The sequence below is a fragment of the Mustela lutreola genome, chromosome 2 (genome assembly GCF_030435805.1).
Source record: "Mustela lutreola isolate mMusLut2 chromosome 2, mMusLut2.pri, whole genome shotgun sequence".
NCBI lineage: Eukaryota > Metazoa > Chordata > Mammalia > Carnivora > Mustelidae > Mustela > Mustela lutreola.
Window position 1 is genome coordinate 156012139 of NC_081291.1, and position 13553 is coordinate 156025691.

Genomic DNA, 13553 nt, shown 5'->3' on the forward strand with positions numbered 1-13553 from the left:
ATTGATATAAGCAACTTGGATGAAAACAATTTCGTTAAGTGAAAAAAATCAGTCTCAGAAGGTTATATATTACATTGTTTCATTTATATAATATTCTTAAAATGATAAAATTACTATGATATAAAACATGGAGTGACTGCTAGGGTTTAAGGTTGGGAATAGGGTATGATTATAAAGGAATAATAAAGAATTTCTTTATGATGTTGTACCAGTTCTGCATTCCAGTTTTAGTGGTGGTTAATATGAATCTATACACTTTGATAAAAATTTCATAGCACTGTATACATACAAAATCACATACAAAAACCAGTGAAATCTGAATAAGTATAGTTAATAATATTGTACTTATGTCAGTGTCCTGGTTTTGATAATTTACTGATGCTATGTGTAGGATATTATTGGGGAAAGCTGGGTGAGAGGTACATGAGAATACCTTGTACTAATTTTGTAAATTCTTATGAATCTTCATGTTCTTTGCCACTGTATGTAATGCTATAATAAACTACTTGTGTATTCATGTGTTCTTTTTGTTTGTTTATGCAGTCTTAGGTATTGGAAATTTTGTTTTTTTAAGATAGATTCCCAAAAACAGGATTGCTTGGCTAATGGGAATATATATTTTTACATTTAGTGAATATTCTTTTTCAAAAAACTAGTCTAATTCACCCAATATTTAGTGCCTTCTTCTCTGCCTCTCCAGACCTGAATATTAACCTGAATATTACTGCTTTATTTAATTTTGGCCATTCTGTTGATGGATGCCATTAAAATATATGTAATTAAATTAATTAAATATATGAGATAATTTGGAGAGGTAAACATTTTCTATACCATGGCAGAATTTGTAAAGTAAGAGATTAATCCTTTATGAATTATGGTAACTATAATAATTGTGGTAAATTCACATTTAAAATTTTATTCTCGTGTACCTAGGTGGCTCGGTCATTAAGTGTCTGCCTTCGGTTCAGGTCATGATCCCAGGGTCCTGGGATTGAGCCCTGTGTCAGGCTCCATGCACAGTGACAAGAAAGCTGCTTCTCCCTCTCCCACTCTCCCTGCTTGTGTTCCTGCTCTCACTCTCTCTCTCTATCAAATAAATAAATAAAATCTTTAAAAAAAAATTTGATTCTCTGCTGTTTTTTTTTTAAGATTTTATTTATTTGAGAGAGAGTGAGCAAGAGAGAAAGCACAAGCTAGGGGGAGGGGCAGAGGGAGAAGCAGCCGCTGATACAGGAGCCCAACCTCAAACCCAGAACAATAGGATGATGACATGAGCTGAAGGCAGATACCTAACCAACTGAGTCACCCAAGCACCTCAATTCTCTGCTATTCTTATTCACGGTTAGTTCCTATTATTGGAATAATAAGTTCAGAATAAATTGTAGTGGCAAACAATATTCTAGGGGCCTTTGAAACAGTTTTTCATATGATAAAATGGAAAAGAATTCCATTAGTTAAGATTTTTATTTTTCAAGAACACAAATAATAATTCTGCATACTGAGGGAAAAGATCTATTCTGTATGTTGAGATTACAGAAATTTTATGCTTTTAACTCTTCTCTTCAATCTTTCAATGCAGAAGCGATTGTTGGAAGCCATGGAAACATGTAACCACTCCCTCAAAAAGGAAGAAAGGAAAAGAAACCAACATAGTGAGTGCCTAATGTGCTGGTATGATAGAGACACAGAGTTCACCTACCCCTCACCATGGCCAGAAAAGTTCCCTGCCATAGAACATTGTTGCACAAGGTAATGTTATTTGGTAATTTTTCAACTATAGCAAAGAGCTCCCTTTGGAGGCATTGAGGGGGAAGCTTTTGAATATTTACTTGGAGAATTAAAAATTAATTTTTGATAGTTACAGTCAGTTGATAATGAGTTATATCCAACTTGCCAAAGACCATAGCATCTCACAGTTATTTCTGTAGTTCTCTGCTTTGGTCAGATTCTCTCTCTCTCTCTCTCTCCTGTTAAAGTTGGGTTTTTTGTTTGTTTGTTTTTTAGTTTTTCCTCCCTGGTGTATATCTGTACCCTCCCCACTTTAAGAGGATGTATGAATTTTTGTTTCCATTGTCAGTGTTTCCATTGTCAGTCAGTAATGCTAGGAGCATTATTTGATGTGCTGTGACTTTGCCTCTTACATTCCTAATCACCCAGCCAGAAAGAAGAAAAAAAGAATTAAAGGGGTCCTATAATCTCTTGCTTCAAACCCATTTTTACTTTCCCTTCCTCATTAAAATGTCCTTGTTTTTTTTTCTTTTTTCTCATTTTCCCTGCAAATAATTTACCCAGATGGAACTAAAATGAACATCTCCCAGTTATGCTTTTTCTTTTTGTTAATGCAAAGAGAAAGATGGAATAGACATTATAAAATGTTGCTTTTCCATCTGGGTTATAGAACATGGAGGATATGGAGATTTGTAACGTGCTTTATATGTTCCTATACTTCTAAATTAAATACATATATATGTATATACATATAGGGGGAGTTTTATTTCAAGTTAATGGTGAAAATGTCCATTCAGTAACCTACATGTATAGCTGCATCTAGTCTATTATAATAACAGAATATGGGTTGTCCTGCTCCATATTGTCTTTGTCTTAAAAGACAAATTGTCATTCCCTTGCTTAAAAGCAAGGATGACTCTTGCAAAGTAAGTATTCAAGGGAATACTGAAAAACTGATTGCTTGTAGTGTGTGAATTTTGAATTAAATGCCTTGATTTATTTTCTAGGTATAAAATAATATCATTAGATGCTTGGCGTATAGACATAAGCAAGAACAAAATAACCAGGGTTGACCAGAAGGCGTTGTATTTCTGTGGATTTCCTACCCTGAAACACATCAAACACAAAGTCAGTTATTGTTTAGTTCAAAATTTTTTCACCTGATTGAATATAATGTGATTATGGAGAAAGATTGAAATTAAATTCTCTGAATTCTTTTAAAGTTTTTTTTGAAGAAGAGTGGGGTTCAAGTATTCCAGCAAAGCAGTCGTGGAGAAAACATGATGTTAGAAATCTTAGTGAATGCAGAATCAGATGAACTTGTAAGTATTTTCCTTGTTACATATTTATTAGGTGCTTATTATGCATTAAACTGTTCTAGTTGGAATGTGTTTACCAAAGAAGTATAACATGTAATAATTCCAAAAGTTCATGGTAAATAAGGATAAAATAAAGAAACATTTACATAAAATTTAAAGGAAATATATAATTATGATGTAATGAGCAAGAAATATTCCATGAATTTTGGAAAGAAGATAAACTGTGTGAGCTGAAGATTAAGTACAAGCTTATAAATGAGACTAGGCTTGAGCTGGGTGTGAAGAAAAAGATTATCACAGAGAGGGGAAAAGTAGGGGAAGGGTATTCTAGTTGAAAGGAATAACATGAGCTGGAAATAAATGTGTGATACATTATCTTATTCTTTTTAACCTTTTTGTATGTCTGAAATTTTTCTTAATACATTTTCTTTTTTTATAATGTGATGTATTTGAGGAGAAGGAATAGATAAACCTGACTGAAGCAGAGGACTTGTGTTAGCAAGTAGTAGAAAATAAGGTTGAAAAAACAGATTGAGGCCAGATTATGGAGGACCTTGAATACCAGGCTAAGCAGTTTGGACTTTGTTTTCCCGTAACTGTTATCTTGAAATCATATTTTCATAAGGATTAATTCGGTGGCAGTATAATAGACTAAATTGCACAAAAAAGAAATGGAAGAAAATGAAAAAAGCCTGCAAGTTAAGAGGTTATGGTTTGGAAATGTTAGGTAATAAGGACAAAAACTGAAAGTAGTAATAGATCTAGATAAATAAGACTGTTAAAATTGACAAGTTTCATCATTTGTTCAAACATAGAGGATGAAAAGAGGAAGAAAATACTAAATATGACTGAGATGTCAAGCCTAGTTAACTAGTAAATAGTTGTTGTTTATTGGAATAAGGAAGTTAAAGTGGGAAAGTCTCTGGCTTGAGGGGATTAATGATAGGTAACGATGGAATTTTAAGGTGATGCCAGGGTGTCTAACTGGTGCTGCCCTGCCAGACTTTCTCAACAAGAGTTCCACAAGAGCTTTAAGCCCTAACGCCCTAAGTCATCCATTTGAATGTAGTAGATTAATTTTCTGTACATTTAGAGTGGGACTATTGTGTACCATCCTTTGGATAATTGAAAAGAATAGTCAAATTATTTTTTGTGTTCTGTGGTTCAGATGAAGAACCTCAGTGGAGAAAGTCTGCTTATACACAATACCTGGAGCTAGAGCTTGGAAGGAGGTAGGGCTATATGAGTCATTAACAAGGAGTGATGGCTGAGGCCTTAGGGCTCATTTTCCTGAAGAAAATGGACTCTGAGAGTTCAAATCTCAACATGAAGAAATACCCATAGTTAAAAGGGTGGAAAAGGAACCAGTGAAATTGACTATAGTGTTCAGAGGTGAGAAAATGATTTCCAAGTTAAGTAATACCACAGAAGCATGGAGTAGATACTACACGTAGTGCAAGAATAAAAACTGAAACAAGGTCTGTGAATTTGTCTTTCAGGGATCATTATTGGCCTTTGAGGATTTCATTCCAGTAAATTGCTTTCCTAACTCCTCTAATAACTAGTCGGGGTGGGGGTGGGGGCGGATCTAGGTAGGTGGATAGTAGAGGTAGCAAGGATTGGGCCCTTAGGAAGATTATCATTGAAAAGAAGTCTAGAAACATAATGTAGGTAGAGGCAGTTTAACACGCTAAATCCATACAAAAGGAGAGAGGTAGAGCTATAGAGGAAGGAGGTCTTAAAGACACTAGAGATGAGGGATATTAATGATAACAAGACCCCATGTGAGGTATTAAGGGATTTCATTTTAGGCTTAGTCTGAAGATTAAATTGAGAAATGACAAATTTTCCTTCAAAAACTAAAGGAGAATGAGAGAAGAAATACATGTGTAGAAGGGAAAAGGATAATTATGGGTTCTTAGTTCTAATGTTGAAACTTGTTTTATTTATCAGAATAGTAATTCTTTTGCTTTATATGTTAGACATAAAATTAGACATTTAATTAGACATTAAGAAGTGTCTAATTAAAAGTTGCTGCAAAAAGTCTAAAAATAATCATCTGTAATTTTTAAAGAAATATTTGCTAGGGGCACCTGGGTGGCTCAGTGGGTTAAGCTTCTGCCTTTGGCTCTGGTCATGATCTCAGGGTCCTGGGATTGAGCCCCGCATTGGTCTCTCAGCTCGGCAGGGAGCCTGCTTCCCCCCTCTCTTTCTACGTGCCTCTCTGCCTACTCGTGATCTCTCTCTCTCAAATAAATAAATAAAATCTTCAAAAAAAATTTGCTAATAATGGTTAAGCATAATAAACAGAAAAGAACTGAATGAAAATCTGTATTTAAATTTCAGTTGCGACTACAAAGTTGTTGTAAACAAACTAGAATTTTTACCTAAGATATTATTTCATATAAAATATTTATACAGCATTTTACAGTTTACAAAAGATTTTGTGCGTATTATTTTATCACCAAATAAACATTGTGAGGTAGGTGTTACTTCTTATTCTCATATAAGAAAACTCTGCCTCAGTGGGGGGTTTAAATGATTTGCCTACGATTCTATAGCTGGAAAGACATAGAACTCAAATTTGGACCCATGATTCCTAATTTTAAGTCTAGGGTTCTTATTTCATTATACCAACTACAAACTGAAATGAAGTCAGATTTCTTAGATTCTTTTATCTGATTATTTGATATGAAACCATGAATAGCCCTTTTGTAGACATTTCTGCTATTCTTACCACCTTTCTCAGTTTCCATGAGAAAAATAACCATGAGAATAATAGGATCATAGAATTTTATAATTGGGTAGAATTTTGTAAAGCATCTATTCGAAATCATTAATCCTACAAATTAAGAAATTTAAATGGAGTTAGCAGCAGAACTAAGAACCTAGGTTTCTTGCTAAACATTATTTCTAGTAATGTTGGCTATTGTTAGGGACAGTAATACATTATACGTCGGTGCTCTTCAGTTTAATTTCACTGGAACCTATTTATTCACCAAGTAATTTCATTCAGGATTAAAGTCAGTGGGCCATCCTTTACTAATAAGTGCCATTGCTGTTGAGAAAATGAGAAGAAGGCAAGCTTCCTGGTGTCATAATGTTTATACTGTAGAACAGTACCTTAAGTTGGTCATAGTGCCTCTCTAATAAGAAGGGATTGGGAGAGGGGAAGGTAAACTTGGTCAACTTTAATAGATTTATACTAAAATTAAGTGTTAAAGAAAGGCAGATGGGTAAAAACAAGTGAAATGTATTTTTTTTAATAAAGGAAAGGGGAAAAAAATTAAGACTCCAACCAGAAATCCTGGGAAACATACTAAAAAGAAAAAGAGTAGTTAGCAATAAAGATACAACTTAAAGAAGACAAATTAGGAAAACTAACTGAATTCAAGTGGATGGAATAATTAGTTGGAGAGTAAAGTTGAAAAGAGGAGGAACTGTAGGAAATAAATGGTTTGAGTGAGCAAATGGTATTTTATATCTGTCTTAATTATTAAGGTAAGGTTTATATTGATTTTAAAGACCTTTGTAAACATAAGCCAGGTTGTAATTATTTAATTTTGCCTTTGTACACTTAACTCTTAGACCTGAAATATGAGTGAACTTTTATGCTTTTACTTTAAGTGTGTAGAAAATATAGCTTCATCCGTGCTTGGAAAGTCTGTCTTTGTTAATTGGCCTCATCTTGAAGAAGCTAGAGTTGTTGGTATATCAGATGGAGAAACTAAGTAAGTAAGATTTGATGTATATTTTTTAAATTTATATTTGTTTTGTTAACTTGATGGCTTTTAATGATATTTTTTAAAACTGAAAGAATTACCCAAAAAACCTGATAGAATTACTGTAAAAATATTTACACTCTATAGTGAAAATGAAAGTCTTTTAATCACATCATTCAAAGTTCAACCATAGTACCTCACTGAGATATTTTAGATGCATTTATCTTTTCCCTTTTGCTTTCTTTTCCTTTTAATTATGTGAAAGTTCTGTATCCTAATTTTTTGCTAGCAGTTATTATTTAGCAAATATATTTCTCTTTCTGACAAGAATGAATGGCATATATAACCTGACCTTCCATGCCCTTCCCAGGTTTCATTTAAATAATACATCAATTTTTAAATTTTCATTTAAATAATACATCAATTTAAGAAATAGTTTCTTATTTTATTTCAGTTCATGATCATTTTGTCACTGATTATTTAGACAATTCTTTGTCATCTTGTATCTTTATTTCATGTAGATTTAGTCTGATTGTTTTTATTTTTCATGTGTCTAGAACCTTTAAAGGTAATTTTTTCAGAGAAAATGTTGCATTTGCTCTAATGTAATGAGCCATTACATATCCAAAAGATCATTTTTGCTTTCCTCACACTTAGGTTTAGAATTTTAGAGGCCTAGTCCTTTTTCCTTAGTTTTCTGTGAGCATACTTTAGTTGTGTTCTGTCATAAAATTTTGTTGACAAGAGATCAGTCCAGTCCCATTATGATTTTTTTTCTTCTATGGGTAACTGCTTTTGTTGAGGAGCTCTTGAGAAATCTTTTTTTTTTTTTTTCCTTGAGAAATCTTGAGGGTTCTTTTCTTTTTTAATCATCAGAATACAGTTCCCTTCCCTTTTTAATGAAGTTCTGTTTATCCGTTTTTTCATTTACAGATCATGCTTTTGGTATAAGAACTTTGCCTAGCCTGAGGTCCCATACCTTTTCCCTATATTTTCTTCAAAAAGTTTTATAATTTTACCTCATCCTTTTACATTTAAATCCGTGACCCATTGTGAATTAATTTTTGTATTAGGTATGAGGTTTAGGTCAAGGTTCATATATTTGCCTATGAATGAATATTCAGTTGTTCCAGCCCCATTTGTTGAAAAGGCTGTTCTTCCTCCATTAGATTGCCTTTACACCTTTGTAAAAAATCAGTTGAGCATAACTGTGTGGGTCTATTTCTGAGTTTTCCATTTTGTTGCATTTATCTGCATATCTGTTTTTATGCCAGTACCACACTGTCTTCTTACTGTAGCTATATATTTCTCAATCTTAGGTATAAATCTAACAAATTACATACAGGATCTGTATGCTAAAAAAAAAGGAAACCACTGGGGAAAGAAATCAAAAATTGAAATAAATGGTGAGATAAATGGAGATCCATTTGGATCAAAAGACTCAACATAGTAAAGATACCAAGTCTCCCCAAATTAATTTGTAGGCTTAAAGCACTCCTATCAAAATCTCTCCCAGGTTTTATGGAGGCAGAACAACGTATTCTAAAATTTATATGGAAAGGATTTATATGGAAATAAAATTTATATGGAAATAATTAAAACAATTTTGAAAAATAAAAATAAGGCAGAAGGAATTGCTCCATCTAAGTATTTAAGTTATTTTAGAGCAACTATAGATAATACTATGTTTTAAATGTTGGTTTCCACAGCTAGTATCTAGAAATACAGTTGATTTCTGTATGTTGATTTTATATCCTGGGATCTGGCAAACTAAGTTTACTTCCCTGCCTCTCTTCTTGAAGAGTCCAGGCCAGTTATTTTGTATAATTCTGGATTTACCTGATTGTCTCTGCTTAGTGTCACTTAACTTGGTCCTCCATCCCACATATTTCCTGTCAACTAGAAGTTAGGTATAATGGTTTATGAGAATCAAGTTAAAATTTTTAGCAAATACACTTTATTGAATTTGAGAGTATTTTTTTTAATTCTTTAAAAATCTATATTTTATTATATATTTAGTTTTTTGAGAGAAAATAAAATTTTTATATTTGAAATTTTTTACAAGTCTTTGTTCTAAAATTTTATATTACAGTTTAAAAAAAGAATGTTGGGGGACACCTGGGTGGCTCAGTGGGTTAAGCCTCTGCCTTCAGCTCAGATCATGATCTCAGGGTCCTGGGATCAAGCCCCACATCAGGCTCTCTGCTCAGCAGAGGGCCTGCTTCCCTTCCTCTCTCTCTGCCTGCCTCTCTGTTCACTTGTGATCTCTCTCTATCCATCAAATAAATAAAAAATCTTTTAAAAAAGAAAAAAAAAGGATGTCTGGTGTTTTGCTGTTATATCATGTAGAAACCTTTTCACTTTGAGGACTTATGCTGCTAAACACCTTATTAAACCATAAATTTGGAGGTAATATAATTTTAATTTTATTTTAATTTTTAAGATTTTACTTGGAAGAACCTCCAGGAACACAGAAGCTTTATTTGGAAAGAACTGCCCCACCATCTAAAGTGGTCCATCTTGGAGACAAAGAGCAATCTAACTGGACAAAAGAAGTACAAGGAATTTCAGAATAGTGAGTGTCAAAATGTATTTAATGTCATAGAACTAGAATGTGATCTAATGTACTTGTTCTCTCATTATTTCCTACTTAACATAGTAATCACTATGAATACTGACTACATCTTCATTTTATGTTCTAAAGAAAACAATAATCCTAGTTTAAAATAATACCTGGTTAGCAGCAGTGATAGCTTTGCCCAGTTTGTCACTAAAATTCTTCATGATGTACAAAGAAAGAAAAGATACAATCACATAATACTAGGAATAACAGTTAATAATAGTTATTAGGTTGCCACTGAATTTCTTGGCCACATGTAATGAAAATAGGAAGGAAAATTTTCCTTTGTTCCTCACCCTTAATCTCTGATCACTTTCCTACCTTCTCTGCATCTAAGTCCGTTACGCCCCTGAATTCAGAAATGCAGGGTCTGTAACCAGCCAAATAACTAAGAAACTGGCCCTCCTCCATGGTCCCACCATGACTTCTCTTTCTTCATCCAAATACTAGAATTCTCCAAACCAAAACAGAATAATATATATTGGCAATGGCGCATGAAATTGTGTTGTAAATGTATATCCATCTCCCTTCCTGTTAAAACTGTAATAACATCCATTGGTAAATGGGAATTTAAGGAGATGCCTCTTACACAATTTTAGAGTTGATACCAGGCTATACTATCCTTATTCAAAAATGAGTAAACAGGGAAAATATAAAGAGACCATAAAAAACCTTCCAGCATGGGGTGCCTGGGAGGCACAGTCAGTTAGGCATCCAACTCTTGGTTTCAGCTCAGGTCGTGATCTCAGGGTTTTGAGTTCAAGCTTGCATCAGGCTCTGTGCCCACCCAGCATGGAGGCTACTAGAGATTCTCTCCCTCCCTCTCAAATAAATAAATAAATCTTTAAAAAAAAAAACAACAAAAACCCATCTAGCATAAAACAAGGAGATAAACAGCTCTTTGGAGGTAGAGCTATTTTTTGTCTTCTGAGAGTATAAATTAGATACCCCTGTCGTAGTCCATACTATACTGAATTTTATTTTATAGTTCATAAATAAAAATCACAATAATAAATTTATTTGTGTGGTTATTTTAATGACTATTTCCTTAGATAGTAAGCTCCATAAAGGTAGGGAACATATCTACTTTTGTTAACACTCTGTTCTCATTCTTTGGTTAATGCTAAAGCAGCCTATAAATATTTGTTTGTTTAAATGAACAGAGATTGTTTTGTTCGACTCCTTTGATTGACAAGAAACTCCATTCAGAATACTACAAGAGTTTAGACATTTATTCATGTGTTCAACAATTATTGATACTTGCTGGGTTTAGTGGTTGGCACTGTAGATACCATAAAGAATAAAATTATATAGTCCCTATGCTCATGAAACTTAACGGCTGGTAGATGAAAACTGGGCATTAATGTCTTGTGTGAATTTTTTTTTTAAGATTTATTTATTTGAAAGAGAGAGAGAGAGCAGATGCATGAGTGGGGGATGGGGCAGAGAAAGAGAATATCCAAGCAGACTCCAGCTAAGCCTGGAGCCCAATGCAGGGCTCAGTCTCAGGAGCTGTGAGATCAGAACCTGAGCCAAATCCAAGAAGCCACTTAACTGAGCCACCAAGGTGCCCCATCTTGTGTGAATTTTTGATCAAACTATAATTATGATAATTACTTTGAAGAAGTAGTGTTCTGAGACCATGTAATAGAGGAGTTTGACTTAGCTAAGGAGGCATTTGCCTTAGTTATAGAAAACTTACCAAAAGAAAATGTTGATTAAACTGGTTATCTGAATATGGGGTAGGAGTTAGGCAAAGAGTGAAAAGGGAGCATGTTTCAGGATGAGAAAAATGTACATATAAAGTTCCTATGGCAAGTGGAAAAGTAGCATATATAACATTAATGATAATGGCCAATGTGACTGGAGTGTTAGAACCAAAAAGGAACCCTAATGAGGAAGATGAGGCAACAAAGGGAAAAGAAACAAGGCAATCTGAGAGGTAGGAGAACAGCCAGGAAAGTGTTACATCATGCAAATTAAAAAAAAAAGAGTGTTTGAAGAATAAGGGAATAAGTCATGTCAAATATTATGGAGAAGATTAATAAACAAGAGCTATTTTGTTTGAGCAGTGGGGCTGCAAGCTGGACTAGTATGGGTGGAAGAATGATTGAGAGTAACAGAAATGGAGACATAATAGGAGTAAACAGCTTCAGAAACTTCAGTTGTGAAGTAAACCAGAAGCTCTTGACTCCTTGTTCTGTCGGTTCTTCCCATATGGATGGACTTGATCTTCTTGATGGCCACGAAGAGCAGAGATAATAATCAATGCAGCAGACTGCTGAAGTTGATGGCAATGTGTGTTGATTCATACAAAAGAATGATTTTTAGTGCCTGCCAGTTTAGTATCTCTGGTTAACCAAATAGGGTAGACGAGGCTATGTGGATTCATAAGCACTTAGGTGTATTTATTCTGATTACCATTTTCTTAGACTGCTTGTTTTTTTTTTTTTTTTTAACCACCATATTCCTCTCTCATATCACCTTACATTTTGTCCCCTCTTCCCACACCTCCCCAGCACTTCTATAATATGTCTTGTAAGGTGAAATTCATACGGCCAGTGATACTCTGCCCCTGAGGGTGGGTTTATCTTACTTACTTGTGATTTTGCACATTATATCAACATGAGGATCTCATGGCTCTAATGACTAAGAATAATGCTTGCACAGACCATCCTTAACTCTAAGACTTCTACAGCAAGAATGTAGATCTTATTACTTATTTCACTTATCTCCATATATCTTATTAACAAAGACTTGTTCTCCTAAGTTCAGTACATCCTTTTTTGTGTGAACATAACACATGAAATATTTCAAGGAGTACCAAGTTATGTGACTTTATTTTTAGAAACTCTCTGAGTACATATGACAATGTTGGTACCTTTTTGTATTCCTGTGTAGCAGATTTCCTTTCTAATGAAAACTACCATTAAGACATAGCTAAAGGGGGGGCGCCTGGGTGGCTCAGATCATGATCTCAGTGTCCTGGGATCGAGCCCCACATCGGCCCTCTGCTCAGCAGGGAGCCTGCTTCCTCCTCTCTCTCTGCCTGCCTCTCTGCCTACTTGTGATCTCTCTCTCTGTCAAATAAAATAAATAAAATCTTTAAAAAAAAAAAAAAAGACATAGCTAAAGGGGCACCTGGGTGGCTCAGTGGGTTAAAGCCCCTGCCTTCGGATCAGGTCATGAACCCAGGTTCCTAGGATCAAGCCCCGCCCGCATCGGGCTCTGCTTGGCAGCGAGCCTGCTTCCTTCCCCTCTCTCTTCCTCCTTCTCTGGCTACTTGTGATCTCTGTCTGTCAAATAAATAAATAAAATCTAAAAAAAAAAAAAAGACATAGCTAAAGAGGGGCACCTAGGTGACTCAGTGGCTTAAGCCTCTGCCTTTGGCTCAGGTTGTGGTCTCAGGGTCCTGGGATCGAGCCCCGTGTCAGGCTCTCTATTTGGCAGGAAGCCTGCTTTCACCCCACTCCCAACCCCTGCTTGCCTCTCTGCCTGTCTCTTTCTCTCTCTCTGTCAAATAAATAAATAAAATCTTAAAAAAAAAAAAAAGACATAGCTGAAGAAGGATATAGAATTGAATGGACTTGGTGTTTGGTTTATTCAGCGAGATAGGATCATGTGTAAAAATGAGAAGAGAGGTGCAATTTTCAAAAGAAAGAAAACAATGTATTTGAAGATGGAACAAGATAGATTCTTAAAGAGGAAAAAGGTAGCTCCTCTGTTTTAACAAGATGGTATACAAATACAGGTTGGTATGTGTGTTTGGCATGGAGCAGATGAGAAGCTCTCATCGGTTGCCTTTGTTTTCTTTGTAAAGTGAATGTTGAATTCACCTATTTAGAATGGAGGCAGGAAAAGAGAGATTGGTCTTAAATTTGAGTAAAACAGAGAAGGTTTGAAAATAGTGCTTGGGGGAGCACTTGGCTGGCTCATTCAGAAGAACTTGTATACTCTTGATCTTGAGGTCATGAATTCGAGCCCCATATTGAGTGTAGAGATTACTTACATATATAAATAAACTTATAAAAAAAAAGTCCTTGGAGAAAATAGAAGACTATCAGTTGATCAGAAGAATGTGGTTGAATTATAGGCAATATTGAGGGCCCTTTTTGAAGTTGAATGACATTAATTTAAAATGTAATGATCTGCCCTATCTTTTGG

General features: G+C 34.6%; 1 protein-coding gene across 3 annotated transcripts in view; it reads left to right on the forward strand.

Annotated features, from left to right (window-relative positions):
- Positions 1 to 13553, forward strand: part of XRN1 (5'-3' exoribonuclease 1) — a 103824-nt gene that overhangs the window by 31494 nt on the left and 58777 nt on the right. For all 3 annotated transcript variants that reach the window (XM_059163878.1, XM_059163879.1, XM_059163880.1), the window contains 5 exons: positions 1580 to 1749; positions 2736 to 2856; positions 2952 to 3050; positions 6675 to 6778; positions 9213 to 9344. In XM_059163878.1, coding sequence (XP_059019861.1) covers positions 1580 to 1749; positions 2736 to 2856; positions 2952 to 3050; positions 6675 to 6778; positions 9213 to 9344 — 626 coding nt within the window. The remainder of the gene's footprint in view (positions 1 to 1579; positions 1750 to 2735; positions 2857 to 2951; positions 3051 to 6674; positions 6779 to 9212; positions 9345 to 13553) is intronic.